At 35.1% G+C, this 26,094-nt stretch overlaps 1 protein-coding gene across 10 annotated transcripts in view; it reads right to left on the reverse strand.

Moving 5' to 3' along the window:
- LOC105222321 (fatty acid 2-hydroxylase) overlaps positions 1 to 26,094 on the reverse strand; it is a 50,924-nt gene that overhangs the window by 4,519 nt on the left and 20,311 nt on the right. For 6 of the 10 annotated variants that reach the window (XM_029548710.2, XM_011199593.4, XM_029548709.2 and 3 more), the window contains one exon: positions 4,772 to 5,400. In XM_029548710.2, coding sequence (XP_029404570.2) covers positions 4,772 to 5,332 — 561 coding nt within the window. In that variant the 5' untranslated portion in view covers positions 5,333 to 5,400. The other 4 variants (XM_011199591.4, XM_011199598.4, XM_011199599.4 and 1 more) reach the window with 4 other exon arrangements.

The following is a 26,094-nucleotide window of genomic DNA, read 5'->3' on the forward strand; positions in this document are numbered from 1 at the left end:
GCTGCGAGTAAGATAATGATGAAGGCATGGCTTAGAACCGAATAAACTGTAATCAAACGTCAAATACATATCAATACCTAATTATTCAGTTTGATGACATTAAATCATTCAGTCGTGTAGGCGAAAGCCACCAAGCACGTCGCTTCCGAAAGTATTTATGCTAAAACGTGTTGTTCAGCTTGATGTAAACTATATAAACGAGGTCAGTCGCAACCGAGTTGTCAAACCGTACGGTCGCATTTTTCTTTTTCTCTCGCGGTCATTCTAGCGTGTGTTATAACGCTACTTTACAGTTCTGCACAAATAACTTTTTTACTGTTAACTTCTCGTTGTGTTTATTTCTTATTATTAACTTGTGCTACATTCATACATTTTTGCATACATAAGAAGTAATATTTTCACAATGCCCCCTAGGGCCAACAATCTGGGTGATAATAGGTTTGCCCTATTATCCTCAGCCCAGAAGACTAAAAGAAAAAAGCCTGAACAAACAACGTTGGACCCATTTCCGGAACTCCCCATAACAAAGAAGGATGACCCCAAATACCTCGTCATTAAGTCGCGGGATGCCAGTAAACCTATTACTTCCATCTCCTGCTTCGCGATTTATAAAGGTATTCAATCTATCAGTAAAGATATTAACAACGTCTCGTCACTTCGCGATGGCAGCCTACTCCTCCTTGTAAAAAATCAAAAAATTGCTGATAAATTCCTTTTTACTAAGAATCTACCCGGTGCAGGTGCTGTTGAAGTTGCTCTTCACAGCACCCTTAACTCAGTCAAGGGCACAATTTATGCCCCCTTTATTTGCCAACTTAGCGACGATGAAATAATTGAAGGTCTCAAGGAACAAGGTGTCTCTGCAGTCCACAAGTTTAACAAAATAGTTAAAGGCGTTCATGTACCTACTGGTGCCGTATTATTAACATTCAATAAATATACACTTCCTAACAGAATTGATGTAGCCTGGAGAACCCTTGATGTCCGTCCGTACTACCCTAATCCTATGCGCTGCAAAACTTGTCAGCTATTAGGACACACCGCTAAACACTGCGTAAAAACTCCTTCCTGTGTCATTTGCAACCTTCCTCCTAACCACTCTCCTCCTTCTGATTGCACCAGAGTTTACTGCGCTAACTGCGCAGGTGAACACCCCTCGTCCTCAAATGCTTGCCCTAAATTTATTCAATCGAAAGAAATATTAAAAATTAAAACTATACACAAATGCACCATGCGTGACGCCATTACCATGTATAAAAATCAACTTCCTTCCACCCCATCCCCCTTCTCCTTCGCCAACGTGGCAAAAATGCAAACTAACAGTGATATAAATACAAATTCAAAAAATCCTAATAACAGAGATAATACTTCAATATCAAAAAACTCTAACCTCAATAATAACGCAACAACAACAAAAACTAACAACGATTCATCCTCCACCAACAATCCATTGCATCACATAGAACTTCCAGAAACTTCAAAGAACTCCCCTCTTCTATACCCTCCATCCTTGGATTCTTCCCCCTCCCCATCTTTCTCTCCACTTTCCCACATCTCATCGCCCTCCTCACACACCTTATCTCCCCTGGCATCTTTTGCCATCTCCCCCTTGCTCATAACTCCCATCCAACTTCCTCCTCCCTTTCATCTCCGTCACCCTCGTTGATGGAACAATAAATTCCCATAACCTCACATTATTATTTTTTCTTTATTTTTCTATCCATGTTATCCATCCTTCAGTGGAATATCAATGGATACTTAAATAATTACATCGAACTCGAACTTTTATAAACTCATCATTATTTGTGCCTATTCCCCTCCTAATGAATCTTTCACTTTAAGTTATTTCAAAAGTTCACTAGTTTAACCTCCTTTTTCCGATTTCTCTCCTCAATTCTCCTCGTGGCAATCTACTATATCCGCAAGATATAGCCTTAGAATTTGCTAATAACAGTCACCAAATCTATGCTGATGATTTAGTATTATTTTCTAATTTCTCCGTTTTGTCCGTTGTTACGTCTTCCTTTTCTAAAATCTTATCCCTCTTATTCCATTGGTCCGGTTCTTCGGGCACGTCACTTTCTTCCTCTAAATCTAAGTTATTACATATTTATAAGAAACATATTGTAATACACCCACACTTACCGTTAATAATATAAATTTAATCTGTACAGATAGTTTTAAGTTCCTAGGCTTAATATTAGACTCTAAGTATTCATTTAAGCAACATTGTCAATATGTAAGAAAAAGACTATTTGTTACCAACATCTCCGATAAAAAACATATTGCCTGAATCTAGACTGCCTTTTTAAAAAAGACAATATGGAAGACAGCTTATATAATCTCTATCAACAATGATGATCCTGCTCAGCTTTTAATGAACCCAACTATTATCCCACCAGTCAGCCGAAAGCCTATGATGCTAGTGCTGCGTACTATAGTTTATATAATAATTTGTTTATTATGTAAGCTTTAATAAAATAAAAATAAAAAAAATATATATAAACGGGGTTATCATCTTATGTTGTTGTTGTAGCGACAGAATGCTACGAAGTTGACAGATCTTGGTTATTAAAAATCCGGAATAGTTCCGGTTACATACATATACATATCTCTCAAAGTCGCTTTTGACTCTTATTCTCTTAATTCGTCTAAAGCAATAAAGAAAGAAAAGAATATTTAGTGTGCACCGGTGATCATGTGGCACCAGGAAATAAAATTACTGCACACACGGAAAATTGATGAAAAATATACAATAAATAATATAAACAAAATGTTATCAGAAGAAAAATATTTTGGCCCGAATGAGTTAATCGCGATTATGGGGCTTGGCGTCAGATGTGTTAAAAAACAAAGGGAAATCCTTTCTGGCAAGATCACTTCTTTCTTTAATAGTGAATAAAATTTCGATGGTAAATGATACGTAAGTTTGATTAAGGGGTCAGTAGGGTAATCTGACCTGATTTTTGACAATTTTTTCAGAGAAATTTTTATTCTACAGTAGAACTTTTTCACATATCATGAGGTATATCGTGGAGTGTATAAACAAATTTTTTCGGAATTTTTTGATGAAATCTGACGGAGAAATGGCTGGGTGAATGAGATGCGTTTTTTCACTGGCGGAAACCCAATTTATTCTTAAAAAGTACTATTTAGAACCATGAAAAAATGTTGGTGAATAAAAAAGTAATTAACGGTTTTTTTAATTTTTCCCCATGTTTTTTTACATATGTACATTTTGTCATAACATTGTCAATAAATTATAAAAAATTATGAATCTAGTAGGGACGATAACCAGGCATTTTGTGAACATTTAAAAAAAAAAATGAAGCAAATCGTAATCATGTCCGTCGGTTTAAAAAAGTGTGTGTTTGAGAAAAACGCGTTTAAAATGTCAGGTGTGTCGAGCGTTATTATTATTTTTGGGCCTTTTTCGAAACCTTCCAATGGTAAAGTGGGTTTCTACATTAATTCTAATTGAATTGGTCATTTAGTTTTTGAAATATCGATCTGAAATTTTGCAGACGTCTTTCTCTATCCAAGAGGCTACTTACTTGACGCAGCTGCCGATATCGAACCTTTATAGCATACAGTTGTCATACAGTTTGAAAAGCTATTATATGGAAATTTATTTGAAAAATATTTCCGCGAAATTTGGCATGAATAATTGTCTAAGAGAACTGCCATTCAAACTCAAGACTTTGTATGGAAAACTTTTTATTCGACAAAGTACCTTCATGAAATTTTTCATAGATTATTGTTCAAGGCAGCGATACAATCTCCGAAAAGTGGTTCAAATAAGGTCGCTATAATATATAGCTGCCCTACAAACTGATCGATTAAAATCGTAAATTTTATGTTATAAGAAATGCACTTGGAAAGCTTCAGTTAGTATTTTTGTTTCTTGTTTTTTTATTTTTTTATGATTTTATGACAATTTGTAATACTTAACCTTCGAATTAAAGTCACAGTTGTCAAACTGTAGTTATTTTTAAATCCGTTCATTCATAGTACATGTGAACTTTTACGTTTTCTAACAAATATTTCCCTATTTTATCTATATTGCTGTTAACTAGTGTAAGCATAGTTAACTAAATAATCGCCTTTTAAAATGCCAAATTATATATTGTTTAAATAAAAACTTTCGTGAAAAATATATAACACTTGGTATACCGAAGGTTTTACCCAAAGAGTTTGTGATAAAAAGTGAGAATTGCTATTTATTAAAATGCGTCAACAAAAAGTACATATGTATATGTTTATCCAAATAATCATGCAATTTTGTTATAAAAATACAGAATAACTTAAAAACCAATACTGCGAAAGTAATAATCAATTTCCTTTTAACTGAAGTGATAAGCTTGCTTGTGAATTGCATCCATATATAGTATACATAACTACTTGTACCTCCTACATTGGTATATAATATTGTATGTTGTGTCGAAATGTATAGAAATACTACATTTGTTAACACAAAACCTTCTAAATTTGTATATTATACTTAAGCTTATGTTGAAATGTGTAAAAAATTATATTTTTTAACACAGAATAAATAATTGGTTAATATGAAATGCGTTATTAATAAAAAACCTTAACACCAAATAAAACAAAACTTGGCAGCACTGCTATTATTAACGATTTAATGTTTGTTTTCCCTCAAAACACTTCCTGAAGGTACATTTAATTATCCTTGTTTTTAAAACAAATTATCGTTCTCTATTTATTTTCATTTATCACTTCTCCCGCTTTATTCAACATTTCTCGTACTCACCTCCATACTCTCGTCCAATTGATTATTGTTTTTGTCTTCTTCATGCAAATTATCGCCTAACAATTCTATGCCCTTTTCATTGGACTCAGCAAAGACTTGTTCCTGTTCATTATCAACAGCAATCTGTTCATCGTCCACACTTTGATGCAGCCGATGCCTTCTTTTGGTGTCATTCTGCAATTGTGTAGGTTTGATTTCGTACTCCTTCATCAGGTACATGGCAGCGTCAGAATGTGGTGGAGCATGCAGGAAACGTGTTGTCATATCGCTATTATTTAGGCCTCGTAGTGTATTTATTCCGCCTGGATGATTGTGTAGAAAACGTCTTATATCGTAATATTTTTGTCGATACTTAATAATAAATTGTTGTTCTTCACTTTCTTTTAAGCCATTTCTCACACTCTTGTCATTTAGTTCTGTACTTTGTTGTTGTTCGTTTTGCGACTGCATTAATTTGCCATTTGGCATAGGTTTCGTAGTCGTTGTCATTGGCATTGCTGTTGTTGTTATAGCGGCAGACGTAGCTGATGGCAGTGTGAGATCTGATACTGTAGTCGGCATTTTGTAATGTGTGTGGTTTTTGACCCCACTGCGAGGGCGTACGCTGGTTAAAAATGAGATGTTAAATGCTGCAATAGTAAACAAAGAAATGCCAAAATGGTATAGAATTTAATGAAGATATGGATAAAACTAAAGTAGGTTAGTGTGTAGCACATACTAATACAATATACTTATGTGTGTATATTAATTATCAACGACGTACGGCGGAATAATTTTGTGTGTATGTATGTATATATATTATTTTAAGTTTTCCACGAAGATTGTAGTGCCCAGAAGGAAATGCTGGACTCTATAAAAAATATATACATACATGCATATGTAAGTATATGTTCAGCGTGCCGATCTGAATTGTTTTTGCTATGTCCGTCTGTCTATTTTGCCTCTATAACCGCGAACTACTCACTCGTTTTTTGAGATATCGCTCTAAAATTCTATACAAACTGAAGCATCAAAATCAGGTTCTTGTATGGAAAACTTTTTTATTTTGAAAATGTCTCTTCTGGAAATTTGCACGGATTATTTTTTGAGGCCTCAATTTTCCAAAGAAATGGTTTAAATTGTACAACTGTAATATTTAGCTGCCATATACAAATTGATAGATAAGACCAAGTTCTTGTATGTATATTTATTTGTAAAGGGTATTATGCTTCGGTGCAGCCGACATTTCTTTATTAGTTTGTTTTTCATTCTAAATCTCTATTGTTTCCTTATTTAGTTTTAATTACACACACTAATACCGTCGTTCTAAAGTTAAATATTTGATTAAACGTTGATTATAGTGGATCTGCGTGCGTTCTCAAATTATTTTATATTTTTTTGTATTTGGTGTTTAATCAACGAATTCGACTAGATAATCGACGAGCACAAGCTATGATACAATTCACATGTCATGTTGATGAGAAATTAATTTTTAATAAACAATATCTTTACTGTGGTCTAAATACTTCGATAGGTCATGTAGTTCGAAGAATATTTGGATTCTTTGTATGTATTAAGATTAGTAATGGAATGGATTATTCATGCCTGTATAATTTACAATTGTAATTACAAAGAACAATTTTAAATGTCTATGTTTCGTTAAATTCTGCATAGCTGATTTCGATAACATTGTCCTGAGGATGTCGTTAAAATCAGTTTTGTGGTTTTGGAGTTTATAGAAGGAAGATATATTCATCATAATCATTTACATGAATATCTCATAAAATATATGCGTTATTAATCTTAAAGAATCTTAATTAGCAATTAGTATGTAGGAACTTCTGCTATAATTATGTATCACTCATAACTAGAACTATTTCTAATTTGTTTCCGGATGAATTTTGTAATTAGATAAAGGTTACCATAAGAATATTCATATCAATTTTTTATGAGTACAAAGTGCACATAGATATTTGTTGATAAGAAGTTAGTAGTAAGTATGATATTCGAGTTGAAGAATATGTATATAAAGGGTGATTTTTTAAGAGCTTGATAACTTTTTAAAAAAAAAAAAACGCATAAAATTTGCAAAATCTCATCGGTTCTTTATTTGAAACGTTAGATTGGTTCATGACATTTACTTTTTGAAGATAATTTCATTTAAATGTTGACCGCGGCTGCGTCTTAGGTGGTCCATTCGGAAAGTCCAATTTTGGGCAACTTTTTCGAGCATTTCGGCCGGAATAGCCCGAATTTCTTCGGAAATGTTGTCTTCCAAAGCTGGAATAGTTGCTGGCTTATTTCTGTAGACTTTAGACTTGACGTAGCCCCACAAAAAATAGTCTAAAGGCGTTAAATCGCATGATCTTGGTGGCCAACTTACGGGTCCATTTCTTGAGATGAATTGTTGTCCGAAGTTTTCCCTCAAAATGGCCATAGAATCGCGAGCTGTGTGGCATGTAGCGCCATCTTGTTGAAACCACATGTCAACCAAGTTCAGTTCTTCCATTTTTGGCAACAAAAAGTTTGTTAGCATCGAACGATAGCGATCGCCATTCACCGTAACGTTGCGTCCAACAGCATCTTTGAAAAAATACGGTCCAATGATTCCACCAGCGTACAAACCACACCAAACAGTGCATTTTTCGGGATGCATGGGCAGTTCTTGAACGGCTTCTGGTTGCTCTTCACCCCAAATGCGGCAATTTTGCTTATTTACGTAGCCATTCAACCAGAAATGAGCCTCATCGCTGAACAAAACACGCGCGCGAAACACATTTCGAACCGAACACTGATTTTGGTAATAAAATTCAATGATTTGCAAGCGTTGCTCGTTAGTAAGTCTATTCATGATGAAATGTCAAAGCATACTGAGCATCTTTCTCTTTGACACCATGTCTGAAATCCCACGTGATCTGTCAAATACTAATGCATGAAAATCCTAACCTCAAAAAAATCACCCGTTATTTACTACTGTGCACATTATTGTATCAGTTTGTATGCGTGTGGTTTACTTTGTGGTTTCAAAGGTCAATCCCACTATAGTTTCTTTCAATTAGCACAGTCACTCATTAAATGCCTATAGCCATTACGTACGTACGTATTAACACGTTTGATTTTCCATTATTTTTTATACTCTCGCAACATGTTGCATAGGGTATAATAAATTTGTACATCGAATGGTTGTTCGTAAAATGTTAAATTAATCGATATAGTTACATAGTCCATCCGAAAATATTAAAATTGCTCGCATCTGAGTCAGTTCAAAGTCGGAGAAGGGTTTAGCCCACTAAAATCTCAATATAACAGTGCTCTTCCATTCCATAGAATGCCATTTTGAGTAACTTCTGCTTATTTTACTTCCTAATAAATAACTCAAGCATGAGGGAAGTTTCCTAAATATAACTTAATATATTATAATATTGCTTCTGATATGAGGTAATCCTAACCCAAATTTTATGCCAGAATGGATAACATGTAGTCATTTGCTACCAAAAATGTATAAATTCTATTTACATCTTCATTATGTTCAAGGCAAACCGATGAAACTATTAAAATCTTCCTCTAGTTATTTTCGTCAACTCACTTGAGTGTAAAGTGTTTTTTTTTTTAATTTAATCGTTACAATAATCACCAAACCTCTAGAAAAATTTCTCGTGTCTTTAATCCTTCACATTTTTAAACAATTCAAGAGTACCCAATATTCGACTGCAGTCGAATTTAATACTTCCTTACTTGCCATTTAAGTGGCTTTTGTTTTAATGCATTAAAAATTCAGTGGAGGGATTGTTTGTTTATACACACGAGTAACGTATTATTGTGTAGAAAGTGGCTTGAGTGTCACTTGATTGGTTTGTTTTATATGTGAGTTCTGAGTTACGTTGTTAAGTGTAAGCGATGTTCTTGTAACATGATACTTTAAGATGGTAATAGTTAATGAAATATTTCTAGTAGTACTCCTACGTTGGTAAAACTACTCAATTTAATCTTAATTAGTTCTTGTAAAATGTACAATAACCTTTGAGTGTGTCTATGCTGAGAAACGTTCTTAATACTTATATTGATCTACCAGTTATGAAGATATCTTATCAAATGAAAAAGTTTTTCATACGAGAATTTCATTTTGATTATCCAATCTGCATGGTAGCCATAATCTATAGTGGTCCGATGTTGGTTCCGACAAATGAGCAGCTTCTTGGAGAGAAAAGACGCCATGCGAAATTTCGGATCGATCCGAAAAAAAATTGAGGGACTACTACTATATACTTGCGTATATACAAACGGACATGGCTAAATCGATTCAATTCGCCACACTGATAATTTGTATACATATATAACGGGTGATCCAAGTAGAGGTAAATTTTTCAATAGCCTCTATCATGTTATTTTTGTTCGGTATTGTTTGGCATTTCATCATGGAAAGATTTACGTCTGAACTACGTTTACAAATAGTTCAACTTTATTACGAAAATTCACGTTCTGTAAAGAATATGTTTTGCGCGCTTCGCTCAACTTTTGGTCAACATAATCTACTCATCTGAGACCCAGCATTCGTTATTGTATAATATTCGATCGAATAGACCACGTCCTGCACACAGTGTAAAAAATATAGCAGCCGTAGCTGAGAATGTGTACGAAGGCCGTGTAGAGTCGATTCGGCGTTGTTCGAAGCAACTCGGACTGACATACATATGGAACAACTAGGCGCATTTTATCTTGAGATCTTAAATTGAAAGGACTCAAAATATAACTTGTGCAAGAATTGAAGCCGCTCGACCTTTGTTTAGTGATGAGACCCATTTCTGACCCAATGGTAATGTAAACAAGCAATTGGCATTTGGGGCGAAGAGCAATCTGAAGAGATGCAAGATCTGCCATTTTATTCAGAAAAAACAACGGGTTGGTGTGGATTGTGGACCGGTGGAATCATTGGTCCGTATTTCTTCAAAATTGAAGGCGGTGAGAACATAACCGTCAATGTCGACCGTTATTACGCCATGATAACCGACTATTTGATACCTGAAATTAAAGCTCGTGTCCTCGACGACATTTGGTTTAAACAAGACCCAAACATTGCATCAAGCAATGGATTTATCGAAAAAAACAGTTCGGTGAATAGAACAGTCAATTGGTCACCAAGATCGTGTCATATCACACCGTTAGACCTTTTCCTGTGGGGATATGTAAAATCTAAAGTCTATGCGGACGCTGCCGTTTCGATTCAGTCCTTGCGTGTCATTCGCCAGTTATCAGTCGAAATGCTCGAACGAGTCCTTGAAAATTGGACTCAACGAATGGACTATCTGAGACGTAGCCGCAGCCAACATTTGAAAGAGATAATATTCAAAAAATAATTGCCAAAAGATGTTCTTTCGAATGAAAATAAACATTTCCCATTAAATTTGAAGTTTCTGTGTTCTTTTTAAGTCGGGAACCTCGAAATGGTTGATCCTTTATATATTTTTAATCATAGCCGGAAGTATTACTTATAAATATTCAAACTAACTAATATCTCTCGAACAAATTTGAAAAACGAGAGCTAACAGGGTATAATGATGCAAAAACTTCAAACCTGTAGAAACCAAAGTTCATAACAGCAACATGATTCCATGTTTAGGTAACGTTATTTTGATTTAATAATTTCAGAATTACTACAGCTACTGTATTTTTCTTTATTTTGATAGTACTGTGGCTTGATGAGAAAATTCTTCAATGATAGCTTAACACATGCCAAAGGGAATGGGTCTTCGAGAATTTTGCTTTTGAGATATCCTCAAAGAAAAATGTTAACTAGGATCAGGTGATTCAATATTTCACTTCTTTTCCTAACTTGTGCCTGAGTTGAATGATCGATACATCAATAATACTGGCATATACATAGTTATTGTTGTTGACTGATCAATGCAGCGAACGAAAATGTAACGAACTTTTTGGGCCACCCTATTGTAAACATATATACATATATGTATATGGTATACATATGTACACACTTGTAATACTTTTGTCTGATTACTAGATATACGAAAATATTATTTTATTTTTGTATGATTTTTAAGTATGAAAATAATAAAATCAATATTTTTGAATTTAATTAATATATTTTTGCAAATCGATGTTGTCGAAATGTTCACGATTTTATGACTTCTAAATTTCGAAACATGTGTCTGCATAAATATTTAAAACTAATTGAATTGGACTAATACGATACAATACAGTTTTCCTCAAAAACAAAAAGTATTTATTCATTTATTTTGGTTCTGCGTTTTTCAAGTATGTTTTTCTTTGGCCTTCATAGTTCATATATAAATTACAAGTTATTAAATATATTTCTAGCACATTACAATATATACGAGGGCTGCTATAATATTTCTGGCCTAATAATGAATATAGGCATATTTATCAACGATAATGGTTTTTTTTCGTTGGATTTGGCTTGTCTTGGAAGACCCACACGGTCGATTGCTGTTTTGTTTCGGGCTCATACGCATAGATCCATGATTCGTCACCTGTGACGATCTTATAAACGTCTTTTGAAGCACCGAAATGAAAAATGATCGCACGAAAATGTTGACGAGTTAATTCCATTTTTTGGCCGAGATGAATTTTTTAATTCCCTGTAAATAAAACAATTCACTATTAAATGACAAAACGTTCTGAGTGATGTTATGCTAAAAAATGTCAAACTTTCCAATGGAAATGTCAGATTGCACCTGGCAACACTTAGTGTTGCTTAGTCCAGAAATATATAGAGCAGCCTATGGAGTATGTATGTATATACATTAAACGTAATATGTATATACAAGTGTACTGAATTTAATGCGAAATTATAAATGCTTCCATCTGTTTTTATTATATAAAAGAATATTCTAAGAATTTTAATGTTTTGCGGATCAAAAAGTGCAAGTTTCTTGAAGAAATACATCTATAACAAGTAAGGAAGGGCCAAGTTCGGGTGCATCCGAACATTTTATACTCTTGCAACTTGCCAGGGAAAGACTTTAAGGCGCAAAACAAATTATATAGAGTAAATTCATATTATATATTAGTTATGTAAGGGCTAGACCAAGTTTTCGCTCAAATTTATCTATTTTAGGCACAAAGTTACACTGTTATGAATAAAATTTAAAATGTGCTATATGGGAAGTAGCCGTGGTTATTATCCGAGTTCGTCCATTTTCACGATGTGACATGTAAGAAGAATGCCACGTACTAAATCTTGTCGAAATCGGTTTGGTCGGGTCCCGAGGTATGGAATCTCACCAATAAGTGGGCGGCGCCACGTCTATCGTCCAATTTTCATACCATCTCCCATAAAGCTCTCTCATACCGTCTCGGTAGTAAAATTTAGCATTTAGTTATTGATTTATCGCGATTTTAGTAGTTTCTAACAGTACGGTTATATGAGGAGTGAGCTGGGTTATACTCCAATTACTTACATCCAGTTTCACGCTACTTAAAAAAAAATTTCACACAGGCCGCTTGCTACTGCGATCCTCTGTACCAAATTACAGCTTTATATCTTAATTTAGTGCTTAGTTATGACACTTTATATGTTTTCGGTTAATGGCGATTTGTGTGGCAATGGTCCGATTACGCCCATCTACCAACTCGTAATTATTTTTGTACTAAGAAACTTGCATATCAAGTTTAACTCAAGTTACAGCTTGCACAATCGGACAGACGGATGGACAGACAGACAGTCATCCGGAGTTCAACTTTTCTCGACATCCTGATCATTTTATATATGTACTTGTATATAATCCTTTATCTATCTCGTTTTAGGTGATGTGTACAACCGTTAGGTGAACAAAACTATAATATTCTGTAGCCACTGGTTGCAAGAGTATAAAAATATATGGACATATACATATACATACATACATATGTATATGCAGCAATTATTGAGTACTTTTCAATTACGCCGCTGTTAAATTTTTTTTCACAATTTTTTATTTATTTACAAATATTGACCAATGACAATGCAGTTTTCTAAACAATCTTTTTCCCTTTATCGCAGGCTTTTTAGCTGCAACTATAATTATTATCACAAAATCTCAGTTGTAATTCTTTAGTTTACTTTTATGGTGAGCTTCAACTATTATGGCATTTGCGTGGGTACCTTGCCTAACCCATAATCGTAAGTAGTTTTGAAAAACTAGTAATGCGGCCTATACTCGTAATAATTTAATTAAAATACATCTTTATAAACACTTATGAACGCTTAAAACAATTGGTGATCATCATATACATATGAGTTATACAAAAAAAATACAAATACTATATATCTAAATCCGACCGATATTAACGTTGATTTGGATTCTACGTTGAAGATGGGCTTCATTACACTACTCAACAAATCTGAAGGAAAAATTTTAAGACTAATGTTATGAGAGGTGTGTAAGGTATTTATGGTGAAATTTAAAATTTTCTATAAGGTAAAACTAAGTAGCAAGAACAGCTTCTAACATCACATTGGCCAAATGACTGTAAAGTATGTAGTGTTATAAAGGTTTAATGAAGAGTAACCGGTCACAAATAAAAAAAAATCCAAACTTTTTATAATTTATTTTAGTCTTCAAAACTCATTATCTTGAATTCTTGGAAATATTATTGCTTAGTGTTTGATTTATTTATGTGCATAATGATATTACTAAATTTTAAGCCAAATGTTTTGAATGCTTATAAATATTTATAGCAATAATCCACTTGATTTTTATAACGATTTTAGTGGTAGTATTTTGATATATTTCCATATTTCGATTTTAAACATTATATTAAGTTTCTTAAAAGATTTTACTGACCTATTTTATTCCTCAGTGGGGGTAATTTAACATGTCTACCCTAAAATTTTCAAAACAATCGATACGATATTTTTTTTAATTTTCGAAATACGACGTTTATAGTCTATCGCGCTAGTAACCTTAATTTTAATTCCAAGTCCACTAAATTGCACTCGTGCCCTCACGCGTTTGGCTATAATGGATTTGACTACTAACCAATTCAAGCATCTAAGCATCCATTCCACAAACTTTAAAACCTGCCTTCGTAAAGAGTTTTAAATATAATTTTGATTATGTATTGAATAAGAATCAAAAACCAGATATCATAATTTAAATATTACGTGTTTGAAATCACGTTTTCACTAATAAAACAGGAAAAAAGTTGCCACAAATATAATATTTTATATAAAATTTTCGACGATTAATAAACGAATTCTTGTGTAGTTAAGGCATATTTATTGAAAAAAATCACTTGTTTGCTTTCATATCTCGACATACAAACATATTAACTTGATGTGACGTTACATATACCACGAATTGGTTATCAAATTTCTTTAGACACAAGTATTAAGAGGCCTTAGGCGACTTACTACTAAAATTTAATAAGCTTACTCACTCAAGCCTTATCTTTGATGTGTGTAAGTACCGGCAGATTTGCTAGACTTAAAAATAATTGTTTTTCACCGGTTAATAATTTTTTTTTTATAATTTGTGAGTAATTTTTAGATACAATTTTTACAGATAAAATAATATGTGCTTATGTAATTAGTTATTTGACTTTTATTTCACTTTTTGTTATATTATTTTTTTTATTGTTATTGCAATAAATTATTGAATTTTCGCATGTTTAGCGTAATTATTAACGGGCATTTTAAATTTCTGTATTTTTGTATTTCTAAATTGTAAATTTGATACACTTTTTGCATTCACAGTGAATAATATATAGTGTATTGTTTGCGCTTATTAAGTAAATTTTTGTTGTAACAAATTAATTAAATTTTTACACTTAGCCACATTATATAGAAATATGTGTACATGTGTACACACATATAAATAAAATTATTAGGCTATTTACATTAGAATACTGTACGATCATTTTCGATGATTCACTTGATGCGAAACAAATCGAGAGAATTTAATTCAATTAATTGATTAAACCGCCAAATGGCACAGTATGTCAGTCAAAGTAGATCGGAAATATACATACACACATACAAACACTTGTTTTGCACTATTATTGAACACTTATAAATATGCAAAATATTCACGCTCAATAATATTTTTTTAATTATTTTTGAATTCGCCAAATTGGCATGCAAATGATTATCAACGCAAGACAAAATTAGCAATAACTACATACACGAGCACTAAACACGCACAATCCGGTGCTTGGAACGAACTCGTCCAACGGCGTCGCTGCTCCAAAACGAACTAACCAACATAATTTCAACACTGCTGGCGAGTAGGTGCCATGGTTGTTTAGTTTTCTATAGTTGCGTTTTGTTTCATTATTGACGGTAGATTGCTGCATTGTTGTTGTTTTCTTTATTAGTGGTTTAACCCTCAAACCTTGGCAATAAAGTGCCATTTTGCTGGAGTTTGTGATAGCAGGGCACTTCCAGAAGACGGTTAGACAAGCTAATCACTATTTAAGCAACTATACATATGTATATACAAACAGTTTGCATACATACACATATATAATTATCAAAGTAACAGGTAAAAATCGAAACCTTTTTTTGTCTCCGCACTATATAGATTGTGGCACTCCGATAACACTTATCTTCCGCAAGTTGCTTGTATTAATCTGAAGCTTTCTACGGGCAAAAGGGTATGTATGTATATTTGTTATTTTTTATCGACGCACCGGTTAACTTTTAACATTGTTTACTGTCACGTTTGTACAACGGTTGGTGCGCCACGGCGTATACGCATTGATAAGAGCGACTTTATTTACATTCGTCGTATGCATGTACAGTGTGTGTACATAAACAAAACTGTTTAATCATGCAACAACAACAATCATTGTACCAAAATTTCCCAATTCACCGTATTATGTAAGGGTGCAATTATTTTTCGATGTTGAATAAAAATTTGGCATTTTTAGAAATTTAATATGCATACATATATTTTACAATCATTCCTGAATTGGTTTTTAGTTACAAATATTTGTAAATGTGTACAAGCGTTATTCGTATGTACAAATGTAAACGAGTACAAATTTTATTTCAGTAAAATTAGAAAACAATTTAGGAAAATAGCATGCATGCTCTTCATTGCCAATTTTATAAAAGCAAATAAAAATAAAAGCTTTTACTTTGCAATTTCAAAAATTCTAATTTTAGAATTAAAAAAAATTTTGAGGTTAATTTTTATCTAAAATTTACGATAGATTCAATTTATCAATCATATTGTAATGCCTTAAATATTTTTTTTACTGGCGTAGAAACCGCTTACGCTTACTGTTATAGCCGAGTTGAAAACAACGCCCCAGTCGTTTCTTCTTTTCAAATGTGCCGCCAATTGGAGATTCCAAGCGAAGTGTTCTTATCTACCTGGCCTTTTTAATACTTTCAGAGCTGGAGAGCTTTCATCCATTCGGACGACATAACCTAACCTACGTAGCCGCGCTCCCTAAATTCGCTGTACTATATCAATGTCGTCGTATATCTCATACATCGCATCGTTCCGTCGACTACGGTATTCGCCGTAGCCAATGAGAAAAGGACCATCAGATGTTGTCATCGTGAATGCCTATGTACCATATAGCAGAAAGGGAATAATGAGTGACTTATAGAGTTTGGTTTTAGTTCGTCGAGAGAGGACTTTACTTCTCAATTGCCTACTCAGTCTGAAGTAGCACCTGTTGGCAAGAGTTATTCTGCGTTGGATTCATACTGGTTCCAATATAAACGAAATTATCTACGACTTCGAAGTTACGACTGCCAACAGTGACGTGGGTGTCTGCCTAGTCGCGAGTCCGACGACTGTTTGTTTGATGACGGGACGTATTTCGTCTAGCCCACGTTCACTAGCAGACCCATTTGCTGAGTTTCCTTATCCATTCTGGAGAAAGCAGAACTTAAACGCGATTGTTGAGGCTAATCATATCATATCATCGGCGTACGCCAGCAGCTGTATACTCTTATAGAAGACAGTATCTTCTCTGTTTAGTTCTGCAGTGAGAATCATTTTCTTTCTGTTAATCTATATAACTAAATCATTTCCCTGTCTTTGATTCTTGCAAGTTGCAAGGGTATAAAATGTTCGGCTGCACCCGAACTTAGCCCTTCCTTACTTCTTTAGTTTGAAATCTTATCTTTCTAACACCATTTAGCATAGTATAGCACGTATACAACGCAATATACGGATAACTAAAGCCATTTATTAAAAAAAAAATAGAATTCTTATTACTAGACCTATTATACATTAGGGTGTTTCATTTTAAACCTTTTTTATTTCTTTACGGACACTTGAATAAAAACAAATTCCTGAAAAATTTGGGCATTGATTTTGACTTTAAGTACTTCCTCTTCGATTTTTCACGTCTGAAATAATTGAACTAACGGCTGGTTTTATCGAAAAACTTCCGAAATAAAAGAAGAAAGAATTGATATAAAGTTTTTGAAAGAAGCTTTAAATACAAAAATTTCATTCAAACCTTTATATGTTTACTTTTTTATTAAATCGCTTATTTATATCTCCGAAACAAAGCACTTTATGGCATGCTCGTTTCGAACTTTTTTGTCCGAAATTTAATTTTCTACAACTTTTTTTTACTTGTAAGTTTTCTATAAAATCAGCCGTTTACTTAATTTTTTCAAAAATATATGAAAAACGTGAGCAATTGAAAAGAAAGTACTTAAAGTCAAAATTAAGGACTAAAATTTTTAGGGAATTATTTTTCAATAAAAAAAGAACACAATTTGCGTGTGTCCGCAAAGCAATAAAAAATATTAAAAATGAAAATCCTTATCATACATACATTAGTTTAGAGGAAAAAATATACTGCTTTACTTTTTATGGTAGTGTTACTGTCGCGTTCTCAATCGCTTCGAAAGGTTTATCACGGTGACTCGTTACACCTTTCGTACAATGGCACTTTTATAATAACCATCGTACGTTTTTACCAGCTTATTGAGCACAAATTGTATATCATAAATAGTTGATAATATTACCATATTATATTAGAAGAACGGCGTCAATGAAGCGACGGGATTGATATCTAAATGTTATATACATACTTATATAGTTTTATAGTCTGCACTCAAGTTAATGGTTTACTTCAAAAATGGTTATATGAACCTGTCATATATTTCGCATTTAATCGGTGGCACAGTGTCACAGTGTTTTAAAGCTATCAAGGCATATTAATGCAGTTTTCATTATAAAAGTTATATTAGCTAATACTACAGATATTATTTGTTTACTTTTGTCAGAACAATATAGCATTAACACATTTTAGTGCAATGTAATTTCTTAAAATATTGGCTATTCAAATTTTCATTTGAATTATGGTATTGTGATTTATTTCTATTTGCTCTGTTCTTTAATTTTTTATTTTACATAACAAGAACATTGTTTATAATAAAATTATATTTATATGGCAATTATATAATAAATGCATAAGCATAAAAGAAAACTCAGTCTTTCAGCTACGTTCTGAAATTTATTTATTAGCCTTTCTAGTAATGCAGATTAAGTAGCCCGCTACAATTGAAATTCTCAATATTACATCATTTATACATGGTATATATGTACTTACATATGTATGTATTGTACATATAATATGTAGGTCGGCAAAAATATTTATGAGAGCAATGCAAGCTTATACAAATATGAATGACTGTAAAATATTTTGTGATAAGATAAGCAGGGCAAATGCCTACATACAAATGTGAGTACATACACATTCACTAAACAATCAAATATAAGTATATAGCACAAATAGTAGTTATCAACACTAACTTACTTGGCTTATTTGCGGTCTTGTGAAAGTAAGTAGGTGCAAATCGACATCATGCCTACATATGTACATATTGCGTATATACATACATATACACATACTGTATGTCTGCTTAAGGAATGTTTATCGCGTGCAACAGCGATGCCGGCGTCGATAACGAAAATTATTTTTACGCATATGAAATGGATGACTAAATACTTTGCCATTAGGTGTGTAAAACACATACATATGCATGTATATAGTTGTAAATCACAATCATGTACAGACTACCAAATTGTGTTTTAAATATACAAATAGTATTTACATACTTTTATACATACAATTTTGTTCATTAGCGTCCGATTTAAGTGGAACTGTTTGAAATTTGAACTTTTTACTCTGACATTTCATTGGACTATACGATCTCATGACATACATATGTACATAACAATAAGCATATGTACATTGCGAATTCAGAGGTGAATGCTAGAGTAAAATATAGAAATATGTAGATATACATACATTCTTAAGCAAAAATAAAATGTACATATGTATATACCATAAGTAAAATGACTTATATGTATATATACACTATATAAATATATACGAGGGCTGTCCGATAAATAACCGACCTAACCATGATGCACGCGACTTTTTCAAAATTTTTTTTTTTTTATTTTTCTACATAGTCTCCTTGTAACTCCACACACTTCTCCCAGCGATGCTCCCATCTCTGCAACCCTTCCAAACAGTACTTGGCGTCTTTGTCTGCAAAATACGAGTTCACGAAAGAGATTGCCTCCTCATTTGACGCAAATCTCTGGCCGCCGAGGGCAGTTTTAAGTTGAGAAAACAAAAAAAAAGTCGCTTGGTGCTAGATCCGGTGAATAAGGTGGATGGTCAAGCAGTTCGAACCGCAATTCGTGGATTTTCGCCATGGCGACTGTTGAGGTGTGAGATGGTGCGTTGTCTTGGTGGAACAAGACTTTCTTTTTTTGCAAATGTGGCCGATTTTTCGAAATTTCTTCCTTTAGCTTGTCCAATAATGATGCGTAGTATGCTCCTGTAATTCCATGGCTGTCCCAAAAAACACTCGCCATCACTTTCCCAGCCGAATACACAGCTTTAGGTTTTTTTGGGGCTGGTTCCCCCTTTTCAATCCACTGTTTAGATTGGTTTTTTGTTTCGGGCGTATAATGATGAATCCAAGTTTCGTCTACAAATATCAATCGGCGCCAAAACTCGGTCTTATTGCCTCTAAACTGAGCCAACAGAGCGCTGGAAATGTTCATGCGCGCACGTTTGTGGTCTAGCGTAAGCAAACGCGGCACCCAACGCGCGGACAGCTTTCTCATGCCCAAATCTTGGTTTAATATGTGACAAACAGTTTCTTTTGACATCTTCATAATCTCAGCTATTTCCCTAACTTTAATCCGGCGGTCGTCTAGTACCAATTGATGAACTTTAGCGAGGTTATCGTTAGTGGTTACAGTTTTTGGACGCCCAGGACGTTCATCATCTTCCAAGCTCCTGCGACCACGTTTAAATTCAGCTGCCCAAAATTTTACGGTGGTAAACGATGGTGCAGAGTCACCATACACAGAGTCCAACTCATCTTTGATTTGTGAAGGCGTATTGCCTTTCAAAAATAAAAATTTAATTACAGCTCGATATTCAATTTTTTCCATTTTGGGGAAATCACCGAAATAGACTCACAAAAACGACTGTCAACAGATAATTGCGCAAGATAAATTTCTGAAATTTTGGCGAGTAGCTATTATAATATGCAAAATTTGTAGTAGAGACTTTTTTTCAGATGTGCCGCTAGCTTCACGTTGAGGTCGGTTATTTATCGGACAGCCCTCGTACATATCTATGATTAAATTTTATATACAAATATGTACTATATATTTGTGCTTATTTATGATTTAGTAACGAGATTGACAAGAAGGTTCTTTTGGTATAATCGATTACACATTCCTTGAAATGTGGTTTAAGACAGCTTTGATGAGATGAGCTGTAGTACATTGATCGTACCGGATAGTTGTGACGTATTTATGCAAATCACGTTTCATTTAAATCGTTACAGTAACAGCTGATGGACGATCGTAAAAAAATAAACGTGACATTTCGGATTAGCATTGACGTTTCTCAATGTGCAAAAAATTAATAAAAACAATAATTTTCAGCAGTACGTACATATGTAACAAAAAAAGTAAAATGATTATATTATAAAAAGTGTGAGCAATAACCAAAATTGAAATAAAAGAGATACATTTGTTTGAAATGAAAAATAAAAATGTACTTTGCTTTGAAAAGTATTTTCGTTTGTCTAAAAACTTCGTTGAGTGATGTATGGCTTCGTATGTATGTATATCCGTATATCATACTCTAACAGTATTGCATTAGTAAATAATACTTGTTTTTAATAAAACGGCATTGCTGAGTGTACTTATGTTAGTATATAGTATGCGGTGTATTTTTGTAACAAATAATAATCTTGTTAAACTCTTGCTTCTTCTTCTTTACTGGCGTAGACACCGCTTACGCGATTATAGCCGAGTCAACAACAGCGCGCCAGTCGTTTCTTCTCTTCGCTACGTGGCGCCAATTGGATATTCCAAGCGAAGCCAGATCCTTCTCCACTTGGTCCTTCCAACGGAGTGGAGGTCTTCCTCTTCCTCTGCTTCCCCCGGCGGGTACAGCGTCGAATACTTTCAGAGCTGGAGTGTTTTCGCCCATTCGGACAACATGACCTAGCCGCTGTCTTTTAATTCGCTGAACTATGTCAATGTCGTCGTATATCTCGTACAGCTCATCGTTCCATCGAATGCGATATTCGCCGTGGCCAACGCGCAAAGGACCATAAATCTTTCGCAGAACTTTTCCCTCGAAAACTCGCAACGTCGACTCATCAGATGTTGTCATCGTCCAAGCCTCTGCACCATATAGCAGGACGGGTATTATGAGTGACTTATAGAGTTTGGTTTTTGTTCGTCGAGAGAGGACTTTACTTCTCAATTGCCTACTCAGTCCGAAGTAGCACCTGTTGGCAAGAGTTATCCTGCGTTGGATTTCTAAGCTGACATTGTTGGTGGTGTTTACGCTGATTCCAAGATAGTCGAAATTATCTACAACTTCAAAGTTATGACTGTCAACAGTGACGTGAGTGCCAAGTCGCGAGTGCGACGACTGTTTGTTTGATGACAGGAGATATTTCGTCTTGCCCTCGTTCACTGCCAGACCCATTTGTTTTGCTTCCTTATTCAGTCTGGAGAAAGCAGAACTAACGGCGCGGGTGTTGAGACCGATGCAAGCAGAAAGCAGCTTTGAAATCGACGAGGAGGTGATGTGTGTCGATTCTCCTTTCACGGGTCTTTTCCAAGATTTGGCGCATGGTTAATATCTGATCAGTTGTTGATTTACCAGGTCTAAAGCCACACTGATAAGATCCAATCAGTTTGTTGACGGTGGGCTTTAATCTTTCACACAATACGCTCGATAGAACCTTATACGCGATATTAATGTGGGGTCTCCTTTTTTATGGATTGGGCATAGCACACTTAAATACCAATCGTTGGGCATGCTTTCGTCCGACCATATTTTACAAAGAAGCTGATGCATGCTCCTTATCAGTTCTTCGCCGCCGTGTTTGAATAGCTCGGCTGGCAATCCATCCGCCCCCGCCGCTTTGTTGTTCTTCAGGCGGGTAATTGCTATTCGAACTTCTTCTTGGTCGGGCAATGGAACGTCTTCTCCATCGTCATCGATTGGGGAATCGGGTTCGTCTTCTCCTGGCGTTGTGTGTTCACTGCCATTCAGCAGGCTGGAGAAGGGTTCCCTCCATAATTTATGTATGCTCTGGGCATCGGTGACTACTACATGAGTATGCTCCGGTCTTGAAACCTTCTGTAAGCCGCCCTATCTTTTCGTAGAATTTTCGAGCATTACCCCTGTCGGCCAGCTTATCAAGCTCTTCGTATCACGCATTTCGGCCTCTTTCTTTTTCTGTCTACAAATGCGACTCGCTTCCCTCTTCAACTCTCGGTATCTATCCCATCCCGCACGTGTTGTGGTCGATCGTAACGTTGCGAGGTAGGCAGCCTGTTTTCTCTCCGCTACGACACGGCACTCCTCGTCGTACCAGCTGTTCTTTTGCACTTTCCGAAAACCAATGGTTTCGGTTGCAGCTGTACGTAAGGAGTTTGAAATGCCGTCCCACAGTTCCCTTATACCGAGTTGTTGACGAGTGCTCTCAGAGAGCAGGAGTGCAAGCCGAGTAGAAAATCGTTCGGCTGTCTGTTGTGATTGCAGCTTCTCGTCGTGGAACCTGCCTTGTGTTTGTTGGCGTGCGTTTTTTGCTGCACAGAGGCGGGTGCGAATCTTAGCTGCAACAAGATAGTGGTCCGAGTCGATGTTAGGACCTCGGAGCGCACGCACGTCCAAAACACTGGAGACGTGTCTTCCGTCTATCACAACATGATCGATCTCGTTGGTGGTTTTTCAATCCGGAGACAGCCAGGTAGCTTCTGGCTGCTGGAATCTAGTACTACAGATAACCATATTTCGGGCCCCGGCGAAATTGATCAGCCTCAACCCATTTGGGGATGTTTCCTCGTGGAGGCTGAATTTACCGACCGTAGTGCCAAAGATACCTTCTTTGCCCACCCTGGCGTTGAAGTCGCCAAGCACGATTTTGACATCGTGGCGGGGGCAGCTCTCATAAGCGAGCTTCAAGCGCTCATAAAAGTCATCTTTGGTCACATCGTCCTTCCCTTCCGCCGGGGCGTGGTCTCTCTCCCACCACGAATCCCACACCAAACTTGCGCTCCTTTATATGGCCACTGTAGTAAATGCCACAAGGACCTACTCGTCTTTGTCCTTGTCCCGTCCATCGCATTTCTTGGACGGCGGTGATGTCAGCCTTTATTTTCACGAGGACATCAACCAGCTGGGCAGCGGCACCTTCCCAATTAAGGGACCGGATATTCCAGGTGCATGCCCTCAATTCGTAGTCCTTATTTCGTTTTCCATGGTCGTCATCAAAAGGGGGGTCTCTCATCCGAGGCTGGTTGTTGCTATTCGCTGGGGTTGTTTTTTTACGTGGCGGGTCCCAAACCGAGCGCACAGCCCTATGTAGGGGATATTTCGCCTTCTCACTTTAGCTCGCCTTCAAACGGATGTTCTTAGGCTACCCAGAGGTTACTTGGTCAAAGACCGGAAGTCGTGAGCTGCTTGAGTCATATGTAAAAGAATCGTTTCTGGCCACTCCCAAGTGAATGGCGATCAGAGAACTTTCCTCACTTGCGTGAACTTCTACACATGACTCCATCCCCCACTCTTGCTACAGAATATAATAGTTTTGTTCACCTAACGATTGTTTGTATCACTTAAAAATAATCGAATTAGACGAGAAGAGAGATTTGACGAGTTTAAATCCGGGTGAGTGTCTGTCCGTGCGTTCATCTGTCCGTGCAATATGTAATTTGAAAAAATGGGCGCAAGCCAGCCCTCTAATAGGTTTAATATACATATCTTTTACTAACCCGAAAGGGCCTTAGAAGACCTGTCAATTTTTGGAATTTTGGGCATAGCGCCGCCTACATTTAAGTGGACTCGACCGATTTCAACCAAATTCGTTACGTAACAGTATACTTGCACAGACAATTTCAATTACCGGTGTGAAATTGAACGAAATCAGAAAAACCACGCCCACTTCCCATACAACACAATTTTGAGTTCTTTCTTATTATTTTATTTCATAAATCAATAACCAATTAATGTAAGCGAATAAAACTTTGCATAAATAGTGTCTTCGACGCATTTCAACCTACGCCCAAAAATTGACGAAATCGGACTATACATTTTCAAGAAGTCAGATGCTAAATGTGTGGAATTATTAATAAAGCTTTTTTGATAATTATATCACCTTATATCAAAAATAGCCTATTTTCTAAAAATGGTGTATCTTTATGCCATTTATTGATAAAATCGGGAGAAAACCTGGCTTAGCCCCATACAGTAGCTATTCACGATTTTGAATCGTACGGCTTAATTTACTCCATATATACGTTTACATTTATATATTTATAAAATTGCGTAAAGATAAGTTCTCATCTCTCTAATACCTGAACAATGTTTAAAATTAATGCGGGCTGATTGCATTAATTTTAAACATTATATTTCTTACCACCAATGATTTTGGTATAATTTTCGATGACGAAAAATAAAATATAATAAAAAACTAAAATATAATGACCTTCAAAATAAGTTAATATAATACGAAAATTGATTGAAGTTCATTCCTAATTTAGTCGGACAATCAAGTTGAACCTTTTCACTACGTTTTTTTAGTATTGCCAACATCTGAAGGTATTGTATTTAGCCGGCTTTGAACCTGGTAAGTTGCAAAAGTATGAAATATTCGGTTACATTCAAACTTAGCTCTTCCTTAGTTGTTTATTTTTCAGTTCGAGCAAGTAGATTCAACAGGATTATTTATTAAGTAGTACAAAATTCAAATTCAAAAGGTAACAATAACTGGTCAACTCGTAGACCAGACTTGTCCCCACTTAACTTTTTTCGGTAAACGAATTTTAAAAGTTACGGATTAAAGATTTAAACATGACATTGTCTAGGAAGTATAGGTTAGGTTAGATTACAACGGCTGACTGTCACGACATACATAGATCTACATAATTTGAGGTGAAATATGCGTCATACAGGTCGTCTCCGCTTTTTGAGAACTTGGAGAGAGACTTGATATCTAAGTTTGATATTTCGTCTAGTCTAGTACTGCGTACACATCAAATGTAGATAATTTTTTATATATTGTATTTTTGACAATAACTAGAAGCGTGGTTCCAATTTCGATATCACGTTTTTTTTTCTAATTTCCTAAATTTTTTTCATAGTTTCCACAAAATGTTTGAAATTGATTTAAAACTTTGTAACAGTGGTGTAAATAACTTATAGTGCTTATGTTAATGAAAATAATTTCGCCCTTGTTTCAAATAAACCCTTGAAGAACTTCCGTGAAGGATGTACAACTTTCTCAGATTTTCCGAATGAGGTAATTAGAGGCATTTGGTAAAAGCAAAATACCTAAACACCGTCTATGATCTTACTCAAGCATTCATGAATGTGGTAACCAAATGGGCAGATAACATAGAAGTGGAATGACGAATTGATAGATAATCTTAATAAAATTAAGCTAGTTTTTATTAGGTTTCTCTATTTTCATTGATAGGCTATAACGCCTGTGAACATAGTGAAGTACAAAAAGCTATTGTGGAGGCGTAACATTAAGGAGAGAGTTAAAAGGAATTGTTAACATTATAGCTCAGTACAGGAGCAATTGGGAAAAGGTAGTATTTCTCACCTAAAATATTTTAGTTCTAAATCAATAATATTATATATATTATATTAAGTCATTAATGTTTTATGGGTTTGTTGTTTAGGGGGCGCTCAAAAAACCCACACTCCCTGAGCAGCAGGAATGCGTTTAAAGATCGACACTCAATTAGCATTTATGGTGCACTAAAGGACCTGCCAAGTGTACTCCGGCGAAGGTCAATCTTCCAAACCCGTGCAGTGTCTTTCATTCGGAGGTGGCTGCT

This window comes from Bactrocera dorsalis, chromosome 3 (genome assembly GCF_023373825.1).
Source record: "Bactrocera dorsalis isolate Fly_Bdor chromosome 3, ASM2337382v1, whole genome shotgun sequence".
Lineage (NCBI taxonomy): Eukaryota > Metazoa > Arthropoda > Insecta > Diptera > Tephritidae > Bactrocera > Bactrocera dorsalis.